We start from the raw sequence: 27445 nt of genomic DNA on the forward strand, positions 1-27445 counted from the left end.
CTTACACTTTTGTTCCGTCTCTGTCCGCTTCAATTGCCATGATTCGGCTCTGTTTAGTCAGTCAAATCAGCGCCCATTTGTACGCGGAATGCGTACAAATATGCCCTCGAATTGTATTTCCATGGAGCATTTGCCGAGATGTCTAGATTAAAGTTGGCGCCTGGCGGAAAAAAAGTAAACGAAAGTGAACGTGTGACGTGGTTCGCCTCCGTGTGTGTCAAGTAAGTCTCCTCAAGCAAGGAGTTGAATTACGTTATGCATTACGTGCTCGAATTCGACTTTGATCTTCACGTAAGTGGCTTGTTTTTAAGCAATATTACAACAAAAATACGTCATGTGTGGTTTCCATCTGTAATAGCGGAAAATAGGGGAAACATGGGGAAGAAAAAAGCGAAGGACAGAAGCTCCAGAGAGGATGATGAGTTTGAAATGACAGGTACGCATGCTTACATCTTCACGCAAATTATGCTGAATATTGCTTGATACTTATCTACATCTGTTATCCCCCCCCACCTTCACAGGTCCAGTTTGCAGGCACATTAGGAAAGGCACAGACCAGACTCTTCTCAAGAAGATCTCTGGCATTTATGGCTGGACGAGTTGCCAGGACTGTAAAAATGACAACAATAAAGAGAACATTAGCACAGACCCTTCTGTGGACCCTGAGGTGGAAGTGTGGATGTGCTTGAAATGTGGCCACACAGTGAGTTCAAGTGGTCTGTTGATTTATTTTGATATATAGACCGGTTTGACTTAAACTTTTCTTTGAAGGGATGCGGACGAAGCTCCAAGAACCAACACGCCATCAAACACTATGAAACGCCGCGGTCTGATACGCATTGTCTGGTGATCAGCTTGGACAGCTGGATTGTTTGGTGAGTGTAAAGTATTCTTCCCATGTGATGATCACATCCTCGCAGTGGTGGGGGCCTCACTCAGGACTTGCTTGTTTAGATTGGCTTTGTACTCGGACAAATGTAAGTTACACCTACCTCTGCCCCTCCCTCAGGTGCTACGAGTGCGACGATGAAGTGCAGTACTCCGGGAGCAGTCAGTTGGCTCAGCTGGTGAACAACATCAAAAAGAAAATGCAGCAGGAGCCTGTACAGAAACCACAGACAAGTAAGTGTAAAATATGGCAAAAACGGCTAAGCCTCAACACAATCTGTTATGGGGTGCTGGTTTTTCCCACAGGGAATCATTGAAACTGAATTAATTTGCTCCACAGTCTGCAGCATAGTCGTATGCGTCAAACGTTTTAACTTGTAAAAAATGTGAATATCAGAGCAGCTAAGGGGTATTATTATTTTTATTATTATTATTATTATCCGGTCCAGGCTTCGGCCTCCCTGGGTGGAGTTTGCATGTTCTCCCCATGCCTGTGTGGGTTTTCACCGGGTACTCTGGTTTCCTCTCACATTCCAAAGACACGCATGGCAGGTTAATCGAACACTCTAAATTGTCCCTAGGTGTGATTGTGAGTGTGGATGTTTGTTCCTCTGTGTGCCCTGTGCCGCCTACTGTCCGAAGCCAGCTGGGATAGGCTCCAGCACTCCCCCTTGTGAGGAGTAAGCGGTTAAGAGAATGGATGGGTATTATTATTATTAAACAGCCTCTACTGGGCTCTTCAGATGAAGACAATTCAGTAATAAGCGTCATTGGGGTTTTTTTGTATATAAAAATCCAGACTGTTTAAATTGTTACTGTTGCACTGCATATTTCATTTCCGGACACGTGTACAGAATTGCTCTCGTCTTGACTGACGTCACAATTATTCATTTTTTTTGGTTTTATGGGTTGATGTCATCCTTGTCATTTCTCCTCTTTACCATCACAGAAGAGGAGGTGTTAGACGTGCGGCCGAAAAACGTCACTTTCAAGACGGAAGAAGATGAAGACAAGGAGAACATCAGGAACCATAGCTGTGAGAGGAAGACCACCAGGAAAGTGTCTGTGTGCAAGGCTCCAAACTCCAGCAGCGCGACGGAAGACAACAGCGGAGTTGCCGTCCGTGGGCTGAGCAACCTGGGAAACACTTGCTTCTTTAACGCTGTCATCCAGGTCAGCCTTAAAACCTTTCAAATGAGACTCATATATCAATATGATGCTTGATCCAATGTTTTCTTGTATCCTCTTTGAAGAACCTCTCTCAGACGCAGATGTTAAGACAAACACTTAACAAGGTGATCGAAGACAAGACGAGTCTCAATGTCAAACCTCCTTCCTCCTCCACACTGGTGCGTCGATGACTTTTTGTAATAACCTGAAGACGTTATTTCCATAGACTCGCACAAAATGTCAGCTTCCCTAAAACTAGGGCTGCTCGATTATGGAAAAAATAATAATCACGATTACTTTTGGTGAGGATTGAGATCACGATTATTCCAACGATTATTTGTTTTTTGGTACAAAATAAGAAAATGTTTAAGCATTTAAAAATATTGACACTGATTTAAAAAAATAGAAACACTATAATTATGTAAGTTCCTTTTAGACCAAAAATAATTTATAATAATATTTATTTATTTATTTGTGGCAAAAACTTGATGTTGGAATGCAGCTGGTGCATTGTGCAGTAGGACGATCATTTATTTTTTGGTATAAAACAAGAAAATGTTTACACATTTAAAAATATTGAAACCAATTTAAAAAAAAATAGAAACACTATAAATTACGTATGTAAGTTCATTTTGGACCAAACAGAATTTAATATATATTTATATTTTATAATGATACATATTTATTTCTAAAACTTGAAGTTGGAGTGCAGCTTGTGCACTGTGCAGTAGGACGATAATTTTTTGATACAAAACAAGAAAATGTTTAAACGTAAAAAAACAAATAAAAAATAATAAGACAAATACAATTCTTTTAAACACTATAATTATGCAAGTTCCATTCGGATGAAACAAAATGTATTAAATTAGTTATTTTTACATTTTAAAAAATGTGCAAATGTATAAATTTAAAAACTCAAAAATTATTAGTTATCTTTTTTTTCCTTTTTCTTTTTTACAATTATGCTGATTTTGTATTTGTGGAGTGTAATAATTGAAATTGTAATTGAATTTTGATTAATTCTACCCAAAACCTAAATAACCCTTTCCTGCGTGCTATATTTATACAAGTCCAATTTTGAATTGGAAAACCCGCATAATGTCTATAAAGTACCTGAAAATAGGAATTATATCATTATTACTGTTGGGCCCTTTAAATGATTGATATTATATCATTGATACACTTAGCGGCCTGGACACAGATGCTGACCAATCACATGGCCAATTTCATAAAGAGACCAAACCGACTCGATATTGACAAAAATGGTCATATTCCGCATTTCCGACTATCCACTGTATAATCATTCAACACAGCCCAAATGGTTTAAAAAAACAAAAAACGAACGCAAACGGTCAACACAGCCAATTGTAACTTGTACTTTTTGTGAACACAGGAGGCCGTTGTGGCAGAACTGGACCGGCCCGGCTCGCTAACGATGGCGATGAATCAGCTCCTCAAGGAAATCCAAGAGTCAAAGAAAGGCGTGGTGACACCACATGAGCTGTTCGCGCAAGTTTGTAAAAAGTGAGCGCCGCTACAAAACCCGAAAGTCAGAACCCGCAAAATTTGCTGTTGCGTCACCGCTTTTGTCTCATTTGCGCAGGGCCGCGAGGTTCAAGGGATTTCAGCAGCAAGACAGCCAGGAGCTGTTGCGCTACCTTCTGGATGGGATGAGGGCAGAGGAGAGCAAAGTATGCCATATTTTGGGGGATTTCTTTTTTTTTTTCGAATTATATTTTTTATATCTTGTTATTATCTTCACTTTTAGTCATTATTTATTTGGAATTGTGGCTGTTTTGGTCCTCCATGCTAATGAACTGATGTGTGTCTTTCAGAGAGTCAGCTCTGCGATCACAGAGGCACTTAAACGATCGGGAAAAGCCACCGATACGGAGGAGCTCAAATCCGCCGTGAAAGGTAAAGTTGAAGCTGTTACTGTGGATTTTATTTTTTTTATTAATTTTTTTGGAGTTATCATTGTTGCTTGGGCTGCCATTCATCTGCTTGATCTGCAGAGTATGAGAAAAACGGGCTACCCCCAAATTTTGTGGACCAGGTTTTTGGCGGCGAGATGACCAGCACTATCATGTGTCAGCAGTGCAAAACGGTACTACACTAAATGAAACAAAATATTACAAACAACGAATGTTAAATCTAAGCTCATTTTACTCTCGCAGGTGTCTGTGGTCACAGAGATGTTTTTGGACCTTTCACTTCCTGTTTCTGATCAGGTAAATCTTTTGTATGTTGTGTGTTTTGTTTTCCATTCACAGAATTGCCACACTGTTATTAGTATCACAAATATTTACTGTAATGATAATTATTTCTTAAATATTTACAGAAAATGTTTTTAATATTAACTCATTGTAACCAATTTGTATTTTTTAAATGTATTATTATCGATGGTGGGGGATACTTTGCAATTACCTGTGACATATTTTGAAACATGAATTTATAAAAAAACAAAAACTTTTGAGTTTACAAAACTAAATTTTCTTGTCTGCATAGCCAGATACAATTTCTTTCCACATGATTACTCATACCGGTAATTTTGAGTGACTACGCAGCGGTGCCTTGAGAAAAAAGTGACCCAACTTACGAGTTACATGAGATGCAAGCGCTGTCGCTTCAGCTGACTTTTTATTGGCATTTTTCTGCTTTGACTTGAGAGCACAAATTTGAAATATGAGCGCTACAGTTCTCTTCAGAACAAGTAATGGTTTGGCACACTCTTAGTCAAAATTTAACACACAACCTAAAACAAAGAGAATTACACGTTGTGCATTTAAAACATCAGGAATTTTAATGTCCGCCAGCTTAATGCTAACAGGTAATACAAAATGCCTTGTATGAGCTAACAAATAGCATCTAATGTGGAGGTGTTGTATAGTTTAAGGATATTTGAACACAAATAGTGCAAAAAGACATCTAAACCGACAAGATAACAATAATCACAGGCTATATATTCTTAAAAAAATAATACAGTAATGTTACTGGACTGACTATACTGCCCCCGGTGGTCAAGGCACAGCACACTAAAATGAGCACAAAAAGCTGGAACATATTAATAACATTTTCATTTGCAAAACAATTTCAAGTCTTATCTCAAGGCGCCACTGTAGTCATATATAGTAATGATGGAATATACTCCAGCTGTAAAAAAAGGTTTGTCAACCCTGCATTTTGCCATTTTTCAGTTTAATTCTACACACATTTGTGTCCGTCTGCTAATACAGGCGTACAGGAAGAAGCCTCAGAAAAAAGTGGTGCGCAAAAGCAGCGACGCAAGCGAGGATGGCCGGGAAAGTCAGAGCGAAGACTTTCCCTCTGGTAGCAAGTACCAGCAGAAGAAAGCCAAGAAGCAGGCCAAGAAACAAGCCAAGGTAACTCTTACTCTCAGGCATATTTTTTTTTTTCTGCCCTCAAGAGGTTTAGCCTCTGGTCAGTTTGAAATAAGGATTTTGTTCTCAGTCTCTTCTACCTGGCTAAATAAAGGTTAAAATAAAAAGTATGAATATGAAGCCATATTTTGGAAATTCCCTGATTAAATTGGGACATTTCCTTCCATGTTAAACTTAATAATTAACACAGTGTTACTAAGTCTAGTACTCCTTAGTTGTTGCTTGATGTCCCAATATATTTTTTACTTGCAAGGGCGTCATGGAATAGAAGGGATAGACACTTATTCCTTCCTTACACGTCACTTCTGAACTCCTGTCGGGCCAACTTATTGTCACTTTTTTTTTTTTTGCACTTACAGTGTATGCCAAGAACACACATAGTGTCCACTGGAGTGGCTAATGGCCAACTGTGGCAATCAGATTCATTTATATGGGAGAAAACGTTTTAATAGCTGTCCACTGTAATAAACACTATCGGTGAAAGGGTTAATTTGCATAAAGATTATGAGGGGGGTGCTTTGAAAAACTCCTTGAACCCAAAAAGTTTTAAGAAGACTTGTTGGACTTAACATGCCTTTATTTTCTGTCTCCGCAGCATCAAAAGAGACAGAACAAGCTGGAAAGCCGAGTCAGTTTCAGCAGTCTCGCATCACTGAATGAAGCGAAAGATCTTGCGGAAGACATTGAGAAGCAAGAAGGGGATTCCGCGCAAGCCAAGGTCGCCGAACGCAGCCCGAATACCCTCGCCGCAGTCCAGCCTGACAAGGAAGTCAAAGGCGACTCCATCAGCAAGTCCAAGTCACAGTCGGCCGGCAGTCGCTTCACCGCCTTATCCGAAACGCCGAGCTCCGCCGACAGCTTCCTGGACGACGCTGACTTCTTCCTGGCGGACAGGATGGGGAAGATCAACTTGAACGACGCCTTCATCGAGTCGGACGCGGGGGAAGCGTGCGCGGCGAGCGAGGACGACAGGCAGGACAAAGAGCCCAAGAGTTACATGATCGTCAACCAGGACCCGGAGCTGGCCTTCCAGACTTTGGCCCGCAGGCCTTCGCCCAACAAGCAGGAGTGCTCCGTGGAGTCGTGTCTGTTTTACTTCACCGAGGAGGAGACCCTCAGCGAGAACAATAGTCTGCTCTGCGTCATCTGCACCAAACGGCAGCCGAGCAAGGACAAATCCGCAGGTAGGAGAAGTCTGTGTGGACGAGCAGGTTGAGTAAAGTCAAGGCGGGTACATTTGCATCTTTTGGCACGAATCAAAAGGGTTACCAGGCGTACTAATAACTTGTCTTGGACATTTTTTGTCCTAATACCCCAAAGTTCAAGAATTCTAGTACACTTTTTGCCCAGTGTTACAGTACTGTCTTTTACAAACTGTTTACTTATGAAGGCAGGTTTCCTGGAGGTCAAACTGTACGACGGCGTATCAAGGCTACGTATAATTATTTTTAGGGCGGGTAATATTCCGAGGAAAAAAACATGCAAATTTGCAAGTTTTGCTAGAAAAAAAACTCAGAAACTTACAGCATATACACGTAGCATAGCTAGAGTCTAATATGAGTATTTATTGGTGGTTAATAAAACCCCTGTTTATAAAATGAAAAGACAGGATGGAGACGGGTTCATTCTTAATTGAAACTTTACGAGTCATTCACGGCAGCGAGAGTGACAACACTTCCTGATCCCCGATCAGCTGACTAAGATTCAACCAATCAGAAGCTAGCATACTTTAAGTAAATACAAGTGAACGACGGGGAGCAGCATATTCGACACATCAACTTAGCGACTTGTACGAAAAAAACAAAATACCAAAATGTATGAATGTTTAAATAAAAATTCTGGAAACATAAATGTACAAGTAGATATGTATACATTTTAACAAATTAACTTAAATGCGTGATCGTCAGGTTGTGGACCTTCGCAAAGCGACGCGTCTTTGTCGCTGGCCGTACCAAACGCTTCAAACATCATATGGTTCATCTCTGTTAAAGCAATTACTACTTCCTTATTTGAAAACCCAACCGAAAAGTATTGGCGCAAACATCCGAGTAGTACACTATGTATTTCGCGTACGTTTCGGAGGTTTTTTTTCTCGTAAATCTGCCACTTTATAAAGTTGCAAATGAACACGTTTTTTTCCCTCTGAATATTGCCCCCACCCTCTAAAAATATAGATATTTATAAGTGGCCCCAATACGCCGTTGTACAAATTGTTTCCAGGAACAAAAAAAAACTATCACATTGTCAGCCATCTTGGTTGTTTGCATCCACCTGAAACAATTTGCGGTCGCAACCGGTACAATCCGAGCAGGATCAATTCAAACTTCCTGCTTTTATTGAATGCAGCACTAGTTGCTTTTCTTGCATCTTCTCTGGCCAGGATCCAAGAAGAACGTCTACACAGAGGCTTCCAAGCAAATGTTGATCTCTTCTCCGCCACCGGTGCTCACTCTTCACCTGAAGAGATTTCAGCAGGTGATCCAACAGCAGAAACAAAAAAATCCACATCCACGCGTATTCATTGACTCTTCGGTTCAATTCCTTCCTTCCTTTGTTTTCTCCAGAACGGCTACGGTATTTGTAAGGTGAACCGACACGTGCCCTTCCCTCTGATACTGGATCTCGCCCCTTTTTGTGCCCTCAAGAGTAAGGTACAGTAAATATATCATTTTTGGGAATTTAGCTTTATGTAAATGAGGTATTTGATTTTAGCCCACTGTGTCACCCGGGTAAATAAATATATATATTTTTTCATCATTTATAATTCTTACATTTCGAATATAATTCTTCTTTATATCTGTAATTACATGCCAAAAAGTGTCACATTCTTTTCTTCTTGCAGAACGTGGCTGAAGGTGAACGTCAGATTCTTTACAGCTTGTACGGCATTGTGGAGCACAGCGGCACAATGAGGTCCGGTCACTACACGGCGTTCGTGAAAGTACGACCCCAGAGCTCCAAATCGTCCTCTAGCAAGCTTGATGGTAAGAACGAATATTAGGGATGTATCGCAAACGGCAATATCGCAATATTAATAAAACTGCCACCGGTGACCAGTCGTTGTAATGTCATAATATCAGATTGTATTCCTTTTGTGGAGTTTTAGCACCATCTGGTGGTTGGGTTATTATGCAGTTTAATTTTAATTAGGAATCTTTTGGCCACGGTGAAATATTTTTCAACATCACCGTAAAAAAATATTACTTTTTGCCCCCTTCATCCGTACACAGCATTGTGAACTACATAGACCAGGATACTTTGTGTGACTGAGCCAATAAGAGCACATGACAATGACGTGACGTGACATGACATGGCCAAGCCAATTTATTTTGTCACTGCTGTTGCGCACAAAAACACAATACAGTATTGTGCTTTATTTTCTTCTACGAGTTCCCCCCCCCCCCCCCCCGCAGTACTGTGATTTTTTTTTGTTTTGTTATGTCACCAAGCTCCCCACAATATAGTAATAATTATCGTATTGTGAGGTTCATCTTGTGACACTTGGATATCGCAAGAATAAGTAGAATGACAGAAGTGCAAGAGTAAAATTTTTGTTATACCCATTTTGATAAATTGGCACAGTGATAAAAAATGGTTTCCCTCTTTTATTAACTTTTGGTAGTGCTTTTGAAAAGAAAAAATCACATTTATGTCAATGTTTTGCTAATATTGTAAACTACACAACAACAACAACAAAAAAAGCTAATATTAGCTAAAAGACCATTGATGACAAATGTCTTGCTTCTCATCTCTGCTGCTGCTGTTTTTTGTTTTTGTGTGTGTTATTTTTGCATCGTAATGTCCCAATCAGCCAAACTATAACCTGCAATAGACTTTACTTCTCATTTAGGCTATATTTTTCTTTCTCTTTTCTTTACGTTTTCATTGTCCACCGATGTTAAAAACCATAAGTGATTTAGGACAAAGATGTAGAAAGTACAGATATTCATTTGTTTTCAAATTGGATTTAATGTAACACATTTTTTAGAAAAATAAATGCTCACGTAAAGAACAAGATTACTTTGAGAAATATTCTGAGAACGGTTAACTGAATATTTTTCTTTTCTTCTTGTATCACTATTGGTGCTGCTGAAACAAAAAATGTCTCCATTGGTGGACTGGTAAAGGCTATCAGGTCAGGTCTAATCTGATGGATGAAACCTAAACCTCTTTCCACCTCCGTAGGCGAGGCACCCCGAGGTTCATGGTTCCACATCAGCGACACCAGCGTGCAGCCCGTGAGCGAGAGCAGGGTGCAAAGTAGCCAAGCCTACCTCCTGTTCTACGAGAGGATCCGCTAACACTCATCCAATCTGTGCCTCAATGCCCTCCTGCTGTTCTAGCTCTACTACTTATTGTACAGTTTCTCTCAGTGTCACTGACATTATGGTGACTTCTCAGAGGACATTTAGTGCTGACATTTTACAACAGTTTGTTTCTCAGACTCATGGGAATGTGTCAAGGTGTGCAAACACAAGGTCCGGATGTTGAGAAAACAAACAGATTTGTACACAAACTATAATAATTAATAATTCCATATAATTGATGATGGGGGTGGAATTTTAAACAATTTCATGTTTATTTTGTATGAGTATGCAATAAAATACAGTACATGTGGGAAAAATGTGCGTCCTGTCCCTCAAAGTGATGGTTTGATTTGCGCATGCGCACAAGGCTTAACCCTGCTTCTGCTTTTGCTGACTGGGGTTCCGGATGGGCACATTCGTCTCGACCCAGAGCACACAAATGGTACCGCTAACGAGCTGACACGTCAGGTCGGTGCTCATTCAACGTATTTCACCGATTACTTTACAACTAACATCTACATTTTTACGACGTTAACTTGATCATTGCGCTTGCTTTCAATCACATGGCGATAACGGCCTCGCCTAAGCAGTAGGAAAAAACAAACAGCTCCGTTTTTATCATTTGCCAACGCTTTCAAACTTACTCCAATAAGTTTAGTATAAACGTTTGTCGACAGAATCAAAGAAATCTAACATGTCGTAAAGCAAGAGTTTTTCTGCCACGGTTTTTTTTTCTTCTCAGCTCCACCGTGTGTGCTTCGCCAAATTGGCCAAACATGAGTCAGCATTTTAAACTTGTCTTGACTAGCTGAAAAGTGCTAATAAGATAGCTACCAGCGTACTCGACAATTCAGACAATGTACAGTACTCCCACATAAGATGTGTTCAACGTTATGCCGTCACAACGACAATGCTCAATTTTGTTTAAATTGTATGGAAATGCATTGCATGATGACGCTGAGGGGTGTTCCTAATATTACGGTCCTGTTTTTTTGTTTGTTTGTTTTTTACACCACTGCAAAAACACCCATTCAACAAATAAGCATCTTACTAAATACATTTTTTCGTTGAGTCGAACAAAACTGAGCAGTACTTTAAAAACAGTTTTTTGTTGTTTTTTTAAATTAATTTTGTAGTTACGCACCACATTTTCCGTAACAAATGCGCGGTTAATGACTGCCACAAAAAAAAAAACTGAAAATGGAGATGCATGTTTTTTTTCTTGACTAAATAAATAATTAAAAAAAGACTGGTAATGTTTTGGGTAATGGCAGTAAATCACCAAAATATTGAACGTGACACAAAAGAAACACGTTTTACAGTTTACTATCAAACGAAACAGAAAGCAAAGAATTACACGTGTATTTAAAACAACTCAACTCAATTGCATTCCTAAAGTACTTTCAAACGAACCTGGCAGCAAAGTGCTGCACATGGAGTAAATCAGTCATGCAATAAAGACTAGTAAAGCAAAATAGCAAAAAAATAAATGAATAAATATAAGTAGGTAGGTAAATAAAAGACTAAATTACTGACGTTTTTGGCCACTGATGGGCGTGTTCCAACACTCGCACCCCCACCCCTGCGCCCCTCAACCGCGCGCTCTCGCCGATAGGGCGTCGCAACTCTCTGAAATGAGATACTACACACTCGCACTTATCGATGGGAACGCGCCACCGAGGGGCACAAAGGCGGAAGAAGCGCGAGAACTGGGACGTCGCAAACAGGAAACGGAAACCAAGCTGATGTGTGAAAACCAGGAAGTCGCAAGTCCCGCCTCCTCCGCGGCAGTGTTACGGAACCATTTAAACTCTTATTGCATGACACCAATGTATCATAGAATCAAGACTTTGATTTAAAAAAAGTAAAACACCCGACATTCATTGACTTTGTGATCCGTAACGATGACGCCGCTCCTCCTCTTCGCTCCTCAGGCCGAGTCAACCATGCTGCTCCAAGCCCAGCGTGTGTCCGTGTTCACCTTCCAGTCGGCCGTGCACAGCGCTCACGTCCTGCAGTGTCTGGACGAGCAGCGGCGGCGGGATGTTCTGTGCGACGTGACCGTGGTGGTGGAGGGCCGCGGCTTCCGGGCTCATGCCGCCGTCCTGGCGGCGTGCAGCGAGTACTTTCACGGCCGCGTCGCCGCCGCTGACTCCAAACGCAACGCCATCATCGCCCTGCCAGATGAGGTCAGTTTGGGAACGCCATCCCATTTCTGTAGCGCTCGTCTTCATGTGGCTTGATGAGTATTATTTTGTTATGCCTTCTGTTTATTTTGGGTGTAATTTTTACATTTTATTTGTCACTGTAATTGTGAGAGAAGTAGAATGAAAACAGGAAGTATTTCAAGTGCAACATTGTTTTTGCTGAAGATGATTAAACGTGAAATCCTTTTTTCGTTTTATCCTGCTACGCCTGTGGAATGTGTGAAATGTTGAGGCGAGTTGAAGAGCTGCATATAGTTTTTTTTGCCGCCATCTTGTGGCATGTATGGGTAATTAAAAAAATAATAATTTTGAGTTCATTTAAAGTTTCTTTAACACCATTAATTTTTTTAACGCTTAATTAATGAGCGCCCTTTACTTGGAAAGCCTGTACTGGGGGAATTTCAGTCGCAACGCAGCAGACATGTCCGGATCAAACTTTAGCAGTAAGAAATTGAATAATAATGCATATATTTTTGGAGACTGCGGTCAAGTTCGTCCGTCCGTCCGTCCGTCTTCTTCCGCTTATCCGGGGTCGGGTCGCGGGGGCAGCAGCTTTAGCGGGGAAGCCCAGACTTCCCTCTCCCCAGCCACTTCAGCCAGCTCCTCCGACGGGATCCCAAGGCGTTCCCAGGCCAGCCGAGAGACGTAGTCTCTCCAGCGTGTCCTGGGTCGTCCCCGGGGCCTCCCGCCGGTAGCACATGCCCGGAACACCTCCCCGGGGAGGCGTCCAGGGTGCATCCGAACCAGATGCCCGAGCCACCTCAACTGGTTCCTCTCAACGTGTCAAGTTGCGGTCAAGTTGTATTTGACAATTTTAAAAATGTGCAGAATTTCACTTAATATGAAAAGAAAATGCACTGAGTTGTCGCCAATGTCTTACAAATGCAACTATGCCATCTAGTGGCAGAAAAATGACCTTAACACAAACCAATATCACACGTTTTTTACAGTACATATATATATCTTTTTCATTTTAACTAAATTTTATGAATTATTATGAAATTATTCTATCGATGACTAAAATATTTAGCCATATTTCTATTAGTTTAAATATTTTTTTCCACTTTTATGTTTACAAGTAGAGTATGAAAACTTCATGCGATTACAATTTTTAATCGCCTGACACCCCTAGTAATTCTGAACCTTTTTGGGGTGTGCATCAATTACTCATAAGATTTCCGTTATACGAATGGCGATTGTTGCCGTTACTCACTATTGAAGTTTATTTTAATTTGTGTGCCGGTTAAATGTCATCTACGTTTGATCACGCCTAATCAATGATCCACCTCTTTTGTCTCAGGTGACAGTGCAGGGCTTTGAACCTTTACTTCAGTTTGCCTACACATCAAAGCTTCTCTTCACCAAAGACAACATCCACGCGATTCAGAACTGCGCCAAAGTCTTGGGCTTCCACAACCTGGAGTCGGCGTGCTTCGATTTCCTCATCCCCAAGTTTTCCGAGCCCAAAGCCCATGAAGTCAAACCCAGGGTCTGCTGCCAGAGCGGCGAGGCCAAACCACGCCGCTCCAACTTGCCGACGGACCTCCCGTCGCCGCTCCCTTCGGCCGCTCCCGTCCCGACTCGCGACTTGTGTTTGGAAACTTGCGGGCCGCAAATGCCTTCGTTGTCCTTGGAATTGTCAGCCAACATCGTGTGCCCGATGTTGGCCGCGCCCGATCCGGACGAAGCGGGTCATTCCTCTCGGATGTGCGGCGGGGACATTTTGGCCGCGGAAGACGTTTGCGGCCAAAGCCAGTCGGGTCTGCCGGAGCTGCCGTGCGAGCTGTCGGCCGCGGAGCACGTCGATCCGCCAGACCAGATCCGGCCCGGGGAGAGACTCGACGCCGACTGTGGCCTTGTTTCTTGTCCAGGCATGGAAGATTGCGCTCCGTTATTCCAGCAGTCAGCCAAAGACGAGGAGTTCTCCGAGAGAAGCAAGGAGGAGCGGGAAGTTGCCGAGCATCTGGCGAAGGGATTTTGGTCGGATCTGTGCACGCCGCCTCAGGCTCAGACTGTGCCCCCCTTGGACCAGAACAATCTGGAAAAAGCCTCCTCGGACTTCCATTGGCTCAAACAGCTGGACCTCACCTCCAATCCGGCCGACTGTCCTTTCCTCAGGGAGCTCGGCACGGGCGACGAGGCAAACTCTCGCGCCGACACGCTGTCCCAGTCGGAGAAGAGCCCTTGCGTGTCCTCGCTCAACTCGGGGGAGGACTCCGAAATGGACACCGATGGCGATACGGAGGCCAACAACAGGAGAGCGGCCGAGGTCAGCATCGCATTCAGAACATAATTCCGATTACTACCGATTATTAGTGGTCAAGGAGACCGATAACCGATATTTCAAGGCCATATTTATTTCAAGTAAAAGAGAAAATATTAGCGTCACTATTAAAAAAAACGTTTTCTTTTCATTTGAAAGCCGATATTTATTTGCAGCAAAAGAGAAAAATGTTAGTGTCAGAATAAAAAAAAAAAATAATTATTTTCATTTTAAAGCAGATATTCATTTGCAGTAAAAGAAAAAATATTACCGTTAAAAAACCCAAACTTTTTTTTTAATTTTAAAGCCGATATTCATTTGCAGTAAAAGAAAAAATATTACCGTTAAAAAAAACAACTTTTTCTTTTAATTTTAAAGCCGATATTCATTTGCAGTAAAAGAGAAAAATGTTAACGTAAGAATAAAAAAATAATTTTCTTTTAATATAAAGCCGATATATAATTGCAGTAAAAGAAAAAATATTAGCGTAAAAAAACAACTTTTCTTTTAATTTTAAAGCCGATATTTATTTGCAGCAAAAGAGAAAAATATTAGTGTCAGAATAAAAAAAATATATATTTATTTTAATTTTAAAGCCGATATTCATTTGCAGTAAAAGAAAAAATATTAGCGTAAAAAAAACTAACAGATTCTTTTAATTTTAAAACCGATGTTCATTTGCAGTAAAAGAGAAAAATGTTAACATAAGAATAAAAAAATATATATTTTTTAATATAAAGCCGATATATAATTGCAGTAAAAGAAAAAATATTAGCGTAAAAAAAACAACTTTTCTTTTAATTTTAAAGCCGATATTTGCAGCAAAAGAGAAAAATGTTAGTGTCAGAATAAAAAAAATAAAAATTATTTTAATTTTAAAACCGATATTTATTTGCAGTAAAAGAAAAAATATTACCGTTAAAAAAAAAAAGTTTTCTTTTAATTTTAAAGCCGATATTTGCAGCAAAAGAGAAAAATGTTAGTGTCAGAATAAAAAAAAATAAAAATTATTTTAATTTTAAAACCGATATTTATTTGCAGTAAAAGAAAAAATATTAGCGTAAAAAAAACTAACAGATTCTTTTAATTTTAAAGCCGATGTTCATTTGCAGTAAAAGAGTAAAATGTTAGCGTCAGAATAAAAAAAATAAATTTAAAGCAAATATTAATTTGCAGTAAAAAAAAAAAAATTTTTTTTTTGCGTAAAACCCCCCCAAAACGTTTAGTTTTAATTTTCAAGCAGTATTGTGGGGGAACCCGCTGACCGGCTGCGACTACTCTGCAGATCCAGTTGCCGTTCCCGGTGGAGCAGATCTCCACGCTGAGCCGCAGCGCTTTCCAGCAGCTTCTCAAGCACCATTCCATGACTCCCGAACAGCTGGAGTTTGTTCACGACGTCCGGCGCCGAAGCAAAAACCGCGCGGCGGCGCAGCGATGCAGGAAGAGGAAGATGGACAGCATACAACATCTTGACAGTGAAATCAAAACATTAGTAAGTCGCTTCAATTGTGTTATGGAAAATAATCATTTAGCACGTATTAGCATACCTTTATACTGTCTTGTGGACACCCGCATTTCCTTTTAACAATGGGCCTTTTGCTTCTTGTACATGAAGCAATATGGAAGTGACCTTGACTGATAAGCCTCCTCGGAACCAACTGCTTGCTTTCCTGTCTAGCTGACCCTCCCTTTAGGGATGGGTATCGATTCAAATTTCCTCAATCGATTCGATTTCAATTCACAAGAGTTCAGTTCGATTCGATTAATTTTTTTATTTATTTTTTCTCTCCCGATTAGATTCTCTTCAGTTCAATCCGATATTGATTAATTATGGAACATCAATTATTCTTAAATATTAAAGACATGATTTTTTTTTTTTTTTTTTTTAAAGTTCCACAAACAAAAATTATAGATTACATTTTGCAGAGAGACTGATGAAATTAAGGCTGTGCAATTAATCAGATTCAATTCATTCATTTACAATTTCAATTATTACACTCCACAAAATACTACTAAATCTGCATTATCGTAAAAAAAAAAAATCATTAATAATAATTTTGAGTTGTTCAAATTTATATATGTGCACCTTTTTTTTATTTTAAAATAACTAATTTAATAAATCTTGTTTGGTCCAAAAGTTACTTACATAATTTTTGTGTTTCAAATAATTGTATTTGTCTTAATATTTTTAAATGTTTAAAAAAAAAAAAAGTACCAAAAAAGTAATTGTTTGAATAATCAGTGATTTCAATTATTCAGCCTTTAAAATTCTATATTCTTGTTAATTTATGGGGAAAAAGAGATATTAAAACAATCGATTACAATGATGATTACGTGGTTTTATGAATCGATATCACGCTCAAAAAGGAAAATCGATTCGATATAGCTTGTTCGATTTTTTTTTTACACCATCCTCCTCAAATGTTACAAATTATTCAAATGTTCTTACCCAGAACCCGAAGTCTGGAAATGAGGGTCTGAAAAAGTATGCAATTGTGAAATCTCAAATGTGTAGGAAGGAACCCCGTTTGCATCAATATCAGATATTTCAACTCCGCTGATAGCCACCGTCTGATTGACCTCAATTTTCATCCAGATGGATTCTGAGAAACCTACGACAGTCCGTACATCTGAACGGCATTTGAATCTTGTTGCAGAAAAGCGAGAAGGAGAAGCTGCTCCAGGAGCGCTCAGAACTGGAACAGAACCTGGAGGAAACCCGCCAGAGTCTTTGCAGGCTGTGCAAGAGCGTCAGCGCCGAATCCGCCTCGGATCAGGACCACCTGCACTTCCTGGCCAAGCTCTCGGCGCCGGACTTCCCAGCGTTGCCGCACCTCGCCGATAAAGATGCGTGAAGCAAGCGGTAAGTTTGGAAATCTCCAGCTTGGACGTACTTCGCATTTCCAATCGTTCATGTCCAGGGAATGGACTTTTTCACATCACCTTCACATGGATTTTGCTTGTGTTGCATTCTTCAATCACATCAACATCGATATGAATTTGACGGTAGCATAGTTACGAGCGTGTTAATAACCGTATGGGAGGCATCGGTTGGATTTCTCAGGGAAGGACTCAACCTGATCCCTATACCTCTGTGGAGGACCAAAACTGACTCCATTAAAAGTTAATAAATTATAAAAAATAAAATAAAAATGGATGTAAAAAATTCAATTCGAAAATTAAATGCAAAAAAAAAAAATATATATATATATATAATTAAATATCGATCAATAATAAAAAATGCTCTGAGCTCACATTTATTTATTTCATGCTGCAAACGCTGTGTCTGGACAAAATGTTATTCAAATGAGGGGGCGGGCCTAATCGTGAAGATCCATTGTTGGAGTTCTCTATGCAAGCCGGCGCGACTTCCTTGTTTGCCAACACGCTCGCTCGGCAGTTTGTAACGGCGGAACCCGACCCAAGTCCTGGCGTTTGAAGCAGAAAATGAAATAAATGTGAGAGAACAGCGTTTTTATTTATCGATTGATATTTAACTATATTTATATATTTATTTTTGTATTTATTTTTTACTTTTATATATGTATATATATATATATATAAATATATGTATACATATATATATACTAGCTTTGGGATTTTTTATATATATATATATATATATATATATATATATATATCTCAGGGATGTGATTTTTCCGCTAATTCGCGGAATTCCGCTTTTTTTATCTCCCCCCAAAAAAAAAAAATTTCGATTTTTTTTTTTTTTTTGTAGTTCATTGTGTATGCACATGACTCCGACAGATAACATCTTCTGCTATAACAAAGACATTTGTGGTATGCTCTAATATGAGTTACTTTTCATTTGGTCATGATACAATTATTTGTTCATGAAATTTGAACTCTTCAACATTATTTATGTGTTAACTTAGTAATCACATTAGTTAGATATGATGATATTCTCAGTGATAGTTTTTAAAAGCAAAGGCAGTCCAATGTTTTTGAATGTGACTGATTTTGAGTTGACTAAAACTGCCATTTTATATGGGATAGTTCAATATACATTGAAAATTTATGCTGTTGTTTTGTCTATTTCTTTTTCACGTGAGTGACCTGGACCTAGCTGGGTGCCAGCGGCCCCCAGACCCCCGGCTAAATTTTCAGATAATTTCACTTTGGTCAAATCACATCCCTGATATATATATATATATATATATATATATATATATATATATATATATATATATATATATATATATATATATATATAGTGTTTTTTATATTTATTTTTTAATTATAATTTTTATATCCGTTTTTATTAGAACTGTTATTAATTAATTTATTTTTAATGTTGGCATTTTTGGTCCTCCATATGCCTCCACATTAACACATCACCCTAACAAGTTTTTATCATTGTCAAGTGTTATATTACTGTACCATGATACTGTGTCCCTAAACAAACAAAAATATGCAAAGCACTAACTGATTTTTTTTATTGTTACAATGCTGTTACTACTAACACACATTGTTGGTAGTATTGTTAAAAAATAAATTGCATGGCTTAATACGAAATGGTTCTCGTGCCGGAAATGGCGACACCAGAGAAACGATGCCGTTTAATGCAAATTGTGCCTTATGCATTTTTGGTTCTTTCTAACTCTTTAGCACTGTTGCACATTAACCCAGAGCCTTTATTGACATCTGCATATGGAGTATTTTTTATGAAATGTTTTCTTTTTAATAAAAAAATAATAATAAATCCCTTGTGTAGAAAGAAGCTGCTCCCATGAAATGGTCATCTAAAAATGTACTGTAGTAGCGCAGCTGCGCCTGTGGGTGGCAGCACAAGTCAATTTCAATGAACATAAGCGCAAGATTTGTAAAAATGATCATTCACGGTGACAAATAAATTCCCTCTATTTGTAAATGTGACACAACATTGTGGATTTTACTGCTGGCTTTAAGGAAGTGAAAATATTGTCATTTAAAATGACATGCTGACAAAGCAAACTTTTGTTTTGGAGAGTGAGAAGTAAAACATTTTCTTGCATACCAAAAGAAAAAAAGAAAATTCAATACAGAAAGAATCTTTTCAGCAAACTTTGCAACTTATTGGTTTGACAGTATGATTGGTTTTCTTTGGCTTTTTCTTTTCCTTTTTAGGTTTTCAATTATGACTTTTACTCTCTTTGTCTTTTTTTGAAAGACAAGCAGCCAAACAAATCCAGTCAAATAAAGCAGCAACGACGTGAGAAATCTAGTCATTGTACAAAAGCCTTTCGAAAATGTCCTGGCTTGTGTTTGGCCTTGTTGCGTCGGTTTTGTTTTGAGACAACAAAAGGCAACCAAATGTCAATAGTTTGTGTCTTCCACAGAGCACAGCATCATCAAACGTGTTTAATTCCACCAAAATCCAAAAGCTAGGACTTCATAATTTTAGATCACATTTGATCATTCTTTTAACTCTTTTGAGCATTTTAAATCATCTTTCTAGGCAAACTGAATTTTGACATGAAAGATCGCGTTCCATTCTTTCATTAGAAAACAAATGTATGTTTCTACCTTATCCCATTCTGTCGTAATCAGCATTTGAAAATAGGTCGTTTGATGAGATGAAAATATTTTCATAATTCTATTTAATAATTGTAAATATCATTTACAAGCATTCAGATTTTTTTATAGTGCAAAAAGTCAGCATATGAACAGTAAATTTCAAGAAAAAAAACAGCCTTAAAATTCTATTTTCTTTTGAATTTATGTGGAAAAAAAGATTCCTGGTTTTATGAATCGATATCAGGCTCGAAAAGGACATTTGATTTGATGTTGATTTTTGGATTTTTTATTTTTTTTTTAAAAGTCCAGCATTACATATATTTTTTTATCCTTTATTTTCTTCAAAACTGTTACTTAAATAGCCGCTGATAGGTTGTACTTAAAATAAGAAAACCGCATGAATAGCAAACTGCAACTAGGCCGAGGTTTGCTTCTACATTTCTCCATTTGCCAGCATAACCAAAATGAAACCCGGGTCGCCGTTGGCAATCAATTGTGCACCTGAGAGATGACGTTTCGTCTGTCCCAATACTTTTGCAAGCGCGTGTGTCGCGCAACTTCCCGTCGCGATCCCGCCCAAGAAGTCGCCGCTCGCACACAAGCAACCTCGCAAAACCGCGACCCAACACGGGATTACGAGGCCAGACATCAGATATCATCGCCGCCTCCTTCCGGCCCTGCCGTGACACGCAATCCTCAAGTTGATGCCGCTCAAACGTGGCTTTTCTGACCTTTACTTCTCTGCAATCCGGATTCTCACCGAACCCCCCGCGTCTTTCATTCATAAAAATAATAAAAGCAGCAAGGTCAAAAAGGAAGGTACGATGACCCCCTTTTTTCCGTAAAGAGAGACTTGATTTGAGGAGGAGGAGGAGGAAGAAGCCGCAGCATCTGCGCGACATGGCAAGGTCAGGGACTGCTAATCCGCGGCCTCATTCATGCCAGATTAAAAACCTGCTCCCAGTTGTGATTAAGAACGCAGGGTTAGAAGATTAAAGAGCGGCAAACAAAATGAAAGCACTTTAAGCCCAATCCTGGAATTCATCAGAATACCAAAACCTCAAAACGCTTTTAAAGAGGAACTCGATCTGCCAGTTTTCTCTCCACGCCGACCCGTCGAATGTTTTAATTGAGAAACAAACAAAAAAAATCGATATTGATATTGTAACATTGTGGCTTGTTTGCTTTGGGCGTACTTTTACAATCACACGAGCGATTATCCCTCTGAAAGGCAAAGAGTTGCTAGCAAGGATTAGGAAACAGGGGGATTAGAAATTAATTAAAACATCTGGAGTTTTGTCCACTTGCTTTTGCTAAATCGCACAACATACGCACGGGCTAATAGAACGCACGAGTATATTACGATTTTCCTGCCGCGAACGAGCCGCAACATCGCTAGCAGATTATGTACCGGCCAGGCAAAAAGTAGCTTTCGTTTTTAAGACCACCTCTGATCTGCAAAAATATTGTCAATTTGCCTCGCAGGGGTCACACGGAGAAGGACACAATACGTGACTATCATTCCCAACATAAGGTCCTTGACCTTTTTGTGACACAACATTAATCGTATCTAAGATGTTGAGCGACTCTTAACCCGATGACGCGTCTCCGTGAACTTCATTTTTGGGGCTATTATTCCATTGACAGGATTATGGATGAGGAGGGTTTTTGTAACACTGTAAACCGCCAGCCAAGTGAGAGACACTAGCGGACGTATTGACCCCGCGGCTAGCAAAACGCGCTAGCGCTCTTGATACTTGAGATTAGCTGACAGTTGAATACTTGCGGAGCAGCAGTCACACACACACACACACACACACACACACGCCACTGGACCATTTGGTAACATTCCATACAGAGATCTAAATAATAATAATAATAATAATAATAAAACAGTCGTAAAAGTAAAGTTGAAGGCCTGAAGATAGCAAAAATCAGAAGGGCCTGCAGTGTATAGGACAAGTCTAGATTGTCTCTAGAAATGGTAAATCCTGGTCCAGAAAGTAAAAATCCTGCCATAGTTTGGCTTTAGCTACTGGCTAGCTTAACCATTTAGCCACTGGCTAGCTAAACCATTTAGCCACTGGCTAAACCCTGATACAGTTTGGCTTTAACCACTGGCTAAACCAGGGGTAGGCAAGTTCGGTCCTCGAGAATGTTCAAATGTAACTTAAAAGTGCTGAAAAAGAAAAAAAAAAGTTTAGTTATGATAAATAATTTATGTTTTCATTATTTTCGACCAACAGAAATGCGCTTTAACACATTTTTACAAAGCTTGTTTATTTGTCTCTCCAATGTTGTCAAATGCTGCCCTCTGGTGAGTCGGAGTATCAAATTTAAATATTGAATTCGCAGCGAATAGAAATCCATTTGCTAGTTTACAGCAGTATTTTGATCGTCATGAATAACCTCAAGGTACCCTTTAAAATAAGACTTGCAGTGATGTACCTGAATTGTTTCAGGTATGACATGAAAATGGCAGCAAAAGGGGACAAAATAAGAAAGTCAACACACCAACACTTAACAAGCAGCAATCAAAGGGTTAAAAGGATGTAATGTTTTCACGTAACGTTTTTTTTTTTTCTCCTTCGAAAACAATTCTGATGCGACGCCTTTACATGCTCGAGAGAGAAAAAACACATACTTAATAAATACAACAAATTTGAAAACAATTATCACTGATGATTAAACAATGTTTTGAAATCGAGGTGCAAAAAATAAGTATTGCACACCGGTTTGTTTTAAATATGCAAATGTTCTCCTAACAACAAAGAATTCCATTTCACCATGACTTGCCCACAAAAAAAAAAACATGAATTACACACAAAAAGTACAATTTGTGTTTGTTTGTTTTTGCATAAAAACAGAAAGGCCATGATGGTAAAGCATCATGATGTCAAACGCTGACAAGCTTTTAATCCTCCCCCAAAGGACTTTTGAATGAATTCTTCTAATTAAAATATTCATGAGCTCTACAGCAAAACTACAGAAAACACTAAACTCTGCGGTGAAAAAGTTTTGATTGTAACAATGCAGTCGGACACGTTCCGACATTTCCCATGAAAATCTGAAGGGCGCCGCTCCAAGTTGCGTTCAAGTCCTCGGGCGCGTCCGCCGATGGCTAATACTTGTTGTGCCACTCGCACTGGCCGACGCTCACCTCCTCGATGTCCAAGTTTTTCCTGGATTTGTATATAAACTCTCCGATGGCCACGAAAACGGAGAGGACCAGCCCGGCCGCCAGCACGATGAAGATGCCGCCGATGTTCTCCACGCCGAGCGCGCTGGCCTCTTTGCTGTCCTCCTCGGGGCAGCCGTTGCCCCGCCACCACTTCTCCTTCATCATGTGCAGCTTGCCTTCCTCCTGAAGCTGCAGGATGGCGATGGTCACTTTGTCTCTGTAAGGGGAGCCTGCGGAAGAAAACACGAAACCATCAAGTCATCAAACCATAGTGAAAACTTTGCTTTGTCTTCGCTTGTTCTGTTTGTTAATGTTTTGTTGCGTGAAACACATTGAGTTACCTTGTGTTTGAAATGTGCTATATTAATAAAGTTGCATTGCCTTGCCTTGCCTCGAAAACTCTGATTATTCACAAATTGACATCGCATACATGGTATAAAAAAAAAAAAATTTTTAGAGCGTGGGGGCAATATTCTGAGAAATTGTTATTTTTACATTTTTTATGTATTTATCAGGGATGTGATTTTTCCGCTAATTCGCGGAATTCCGCTTTTTTTTTTATCTCCCCCAAAAAAAAGAAATCCGATTTTTTTATTTATTTTTTTTTTTAGTTCATTGTGTATGCACATGACTCCGACAGATAACATCTTCTGCTATAACAAAGACATTTGTGGTATGCTCTAATATGAGTTACTTTTCATTTGGTCATGATACAATTATTTGTTCATGAAATTTGAACTCTTCAACATTATTTATGTGTTAACTTAGTAATCACATTAGTTAGATATGATGATATTCTCAGTGATAGTTTTTAAAAGCAAAGGCAGTCCAATGTTTTTGAATGTGACTGATTTTGAGTTGACTAAAACTGCCATTTTATATAGGATAGTTCAATATACATTGAAAATTTATGCTGTTGTTTTGTCTATTTCTTTGTCATGTGAGTGCATTGAAAGTACTTAAAAACACGGACCCTGGACCTAGCTGGGTGCCAGCGGCCCCCAGACCCCCGGCTAAATTTTCAGATAATTTCACTTTGGTCAAATCACATCCCTGATTTATATAAAGTTATTTTATTTACATTATTTTCATGTGCAATTAATACCTTAAAAAAAATAGTATTTTTTACGGTATCAATTGTACATGAAAAATAAAGAAATTACCAAATTCTTTCCGGACAAAATATGAACTGAAAATGGCTCAGTGAGTCAAGTATCCCTTTAAAAGTATTTCTTCAGATTTGTGTTTGAGACTTTCCAACCTTACCAATTAAATAGAAAATTCTCACACGTTATCGTCATCCATTTTTTTTTTAAGTACAGTTTACTGTATTTGGCTGCATTTAGATAAAGTATCGTGGACGAGTTTATCTATAAAGGACCACTGGGATTAGCCAAAGTGACCCTAAAATGGCTGCTTTAAACCAAAATGGCCGACTTGATTTACCATCAAGTAAACCTGAAAAATGCCTACTGAATTTCACCATAGGTGACACGGACGTCAGGGTCTAAATTTTGAAAGAATTCCACAGGTCACTACTGAGCCCCTTGTTTTTTTTTGTTGGGGGGGGGTCAGGACTAAGTTGGCTACCTATTGGTGTTCCCACGCCGTATCCTTTGGAATCTATCAGACCCCCGATCTGCGTAAGGTTACAGTTGCGCTGGCTGATGTACTCGATGCTGGTCGACTCCATCAGAAGAGCGTAGTCGGTGGTGAGGACCCTCTGGATGCCCTCGCGGTTGTTCTTCACCAAGGCGGTGTTTTTCCGGCTGCTCATGAAGGCCCACATCTTCTCGTAGGTCGAGATCTTGGATTTCTGTTGGGTGGCGGTCGAAGAATTAACGTTACATTATCGACGTTGTGCTCGGTGTCATTAGACCGGCAACTTCTGGATTCAGTAACCCTCGCTATTAATAGTTTTGAGCTCAGGCAGTTTTGCTTTGGCGGTGATAGTTCTGAAGTGAGTTGAGGAGCTTCATTTGGACAAAAGTAGTCTTTTGCTGGCATCTTGTGGTATCTATAAGCAGTTTTTTTTTTGCTCTACACAGCAGGGCTCTGTCCCTTCAATGTATTAATCATTTTACCGAATTACTACTTTCCCTAAAAGCCAGGGCGTTGGCACCATCTTGTGGCATCTCAGAGCATTACAGAGAGAATTCACAAATAGGGAACCGTGTACAGAGGTGGCAAATCCAGGTCCAGAAAGTAAAACCCCTGCCGCAGTTTGGATTTAGCCTCAGGTGCTAGCTAGCTAGCTAGCCCTAATGGTGCTCGTTAGCTGCTAGCGAGCTGGCTGGCTGTGGCAGGGTTTTTACTTTCTGGACCTGGATTTGCCACCTCTGACCGCGTACAAGGCGTACCTTGAAAAAGGTCATAGTGGAGCCGTCTCTGACTGCGCCGTACTCGATTTTGGTTTGCTTGGCCAAGTCGTCGGCGGAGTCGATGGGCGAGTCCATTCGCTCCACCGTTAGAAAGGCAGCCAAGTTGGCGGTGTAGGAGGAAATAATGATCAGCGTGAAGAACCACCAGATTCCACCGACTATCCTGGTGGAGAGCGCCTTGGGCATCAGCTCGGAACCTGAAAGACGACGAAACCACAACGCTGTAATCATCCAATCAAGAAGCGCCCTTTTTTTTTTTTTTCTCCAAGAAGCGCACCTTGCTGCATGAGTGCCCCAACGCCGAACCAAACGCTGTTTATGAGGGTGAAATTGTTTTCCACCACGTCGGAGTCGGGGTTGCAGGGGTGAGGATTGTACCACTCGTACGGCGTGAACCTGGACAGACAAACAGAAACAGCTCCTGAACATACCTGGGATCAATTGCGATAAGAAGAAAGACGAGTCGGATCAGTTTACCTGGCAATAACAAAGAGTACGCAGCTGACGCCGAGGCAGGCCAGCAGAACGTACATCCAGATGTCGGGAGACAGCGGGTTGAGGAAGGAGAAGACGCCCGGGTTGGTGCCGTTGGGCTTGTGGTAGAGGATGCTGATGCCCAGCGTCATGAAGGGCTTGGAGAAGTCGATCACCTTCTCCCTCACGTAGGTGATGGTGAGGGGGGCCACCGCCAAGTCGGCCACCTGCCGAGCGTCACACAAAAAAGCGCCGGGATCCCTCAGACGCGGAGGCCCACAAGAGTCCTCAAACGGACTCGCGGCGAGCGACTCACGTGGTCGATGAGCTCGCGCACCATCCCGTTCCACTCCCCTTTGTCGTTCTGGGCGCCGTATTTGCCGTCCGACACCAGCTTGACCTCGTAGGAGAAGCCCAGGATGTTGGAGAGCTCCTTGAGGAGGTCCAGGCAGTAGCCCTCGAAGCGGTCGTTTCCGTACAGCGGCTTGTCGGACTTCTTGTACATCACGTAGGGATTTTCCTGAAAACGGCAGCAAAAGGAATTCATGACATCAATACAGTTTCTGTGGAAACGTCAACTGTTTCCTGAAAAAAAAAAACATCTATTAGTGTGTTTTTTGCGCTCTTCTTTCTGAAAGTCAAAGTCTTTGGCTAGCTCATAGGAAAGTAGTAATTGATCAAGTATATGTGAAAGTGATGCATCTTGACTGTTCTGAGAGCTTTTGAAACCACGTCGTCTGTCCTTATTTTTTTAGGGTAAGATGAGTTTGACATTTACGTTGAGGGACGTGGGCGGTAGGAGGGTGATCACGACCAGAACGTTTCTCATTCTAATTCTAATTCTTTCTTTTTTTCATATTTTTTTTTCTGGAGAGCTCAGTATTGTTCATTCGGTAATTTTACCGATTTGACATGTCATCATCATTGCTCTCCTTTTTTCAATTTTTTTTTTAAAAAAATATATATATATATATATATATATATATATTGTATTTTATTTATTTTTTTGTATGTGGGTGAATATGTGTGTGTGCATGCGTGCGTGTGAGTGTGTGTGTATTCATTAGTTCACCTAAAACCTATTAAAAAAATAAATAAAAATCCCATACCTAATTCTAATTCTAGTGGGAATACTGTTCAGCATTCCCACAATGAGAATTTATTTTTTTATTTTTTTAACCTGTGAGCATTATCTTATTTAGCAAACTACAAGACTTCCGTCATTTTCAATGTCTCTCAGACATCACATAGCTTTGGCACTTTGCAAATAAAACAGCAATGCCCTTATAATTAAGTCCCAGGTGAAAAGCTTTTCAAATAGGAACTGGTCGTAGGTCATTTTCACTCATAAATGCAAAGAAAAAGAAAGTAGTTATAGTGTCTCCCGTGCTTGCATGCAGTGGACTACTTTCTCATCCTAACGAGAAAAGTTCTTGTCCTAATGAGAACGGCCATCGTCCTAATGAGAAACTTTCTCATTTGTAAAAAAAAAAAAAAATTCTTATCTTCATGAGAAACTATGTTAGAATGAGAATGTTTTTTTGGTCCTATTGAGAAACATTTAAAAAAACAAAAACATGTCACTTTAGGGTCTCCGTAAAAATTATATTATACAAGCAGCAACAATTATTTTTAGATGAGGGGCATCATTTATTCTAC

The 27445-nt window shown here is 39.8% G+C and overlaps 3 protein-coding genes across 5 annotated transcripts in view; 2 read left to right on the plus strand and 1 right to left on the minus strand.

Annotated features, from left to right (window-relative positions):
• Positions 1-72: 72 nt before the first annotated feature.
• On the plus strand, positions 73-10087 carry usp16 (ubiquitin specific peptidase 16). 2 transcript variants are annotated; one of them, XM_077565726.1, is made up of 18 exons: positions 73-221; positions 359-436; positions 522-703; positions 772-875; positions 1010-1122; positions 1838-2061; positions 2142-2237; positions 3452-3582; positions 3662-3749; positions 3894-3975; positions 4074-4165; positions 4236-4289; positions 5295-5441; positions 6055-6643; positions 7840-7934; positions 8024-8110; positions 8302-8443; positions 9645-10087. In XM_077565726.1, the coding sequence occupies exons 2-18, from the start codon at positions 376-378 to the stop codon at positions 9758-9760; spliced, it is 2403 nt and encodes an 800-aa protein (XP_077421852.1). In that variant the 5' UTR covers positions 73-221; positions 359-375; the 3' UTR covers positions 9761-10087. The 2 variants fall into 2 exon arrangements, with proteins under 2 accessions (XP_077421852.1, XP_077421851.1); XM_077565725.1 differs by lacking the exon at positions 73-221 and having other exon boundaries at positions 228-436.
• Positions 10088-10124: 37 nt separating this feature from the next.
• bach1a (BTB and CNC homology 1, basic leucine zipper transcription factor 1 a) lies at positions 10125-19124 on the plus strand. The gene is made up of 5 exons (XM_077565792.1): positions 10125-10234; positions 11701-11955; positions 13274-14242; positions 15522-15728; positions 16894-19124. The coding sequence occupies exons 2-5, from the start codon at positions 11713-11715 to the stop codon at positions 17089-17091; spliced, it is 1617 nt and encodes a 538-aa protein (XP_077421918.1). The 5' UTR covers positions 10125-10234; positions 11701-11712; the 3' UTR covers positions 17092-19124.
• Positions 19125-22011: 2887 nt separating this feature from the next.
• The window catches only part of LOC144052037 (glutamate receptor ionotropic, kainate 1), a 33401-nt gene continuing 27967 nt past the window's right edge, over positions 22012-27445 (minus strand). For both annotated transcript variants that reach the window (XM_077565791.1, XM_077565790.1), the window contains 6 exons: positions 26103-26306; positions 25790-26013; positions 25590-25708; positions 25292-25509; positions 24522-24747; positions 22012-23161 (listed from right to left, as the gene is read on the minus strand). In XM_077565791.1, the coding sequence (XP_077421917.1) occupies positions 22872-23161; positions 24522-24747; positions 25292-25509; positions 25590-25708; positions 25790-26013; positions 26103-26306 (1281 nt within the window). In that variant the 3' untranslated portion in view covers positions 22012-22871. The remainder of the gene's footprint in view (positions 23162-24521; positions 24748-25291; positions 25510-25589; positions 25709-25789; positions 26014-26102; positions 26307-27445) is intronic.

The sequence above is a fragment of the Vanacampus margaritifer genome, chromosome 5 (assembly GCF_051991255.1).
Source record: "Vanacampus margaritifer isolate UIUO_Vmar chromosome 5, RoL_Vmar_1.0, whole genome shotgun sequence".
NCBI classification, from domain to species: domain Eukaryota; kingdom Metazoa; phylum Chordata; class Actinopteri; order Syngnathiformes; family Syngnathidae; genus Vanacampus; species Vanacampus margaritifer.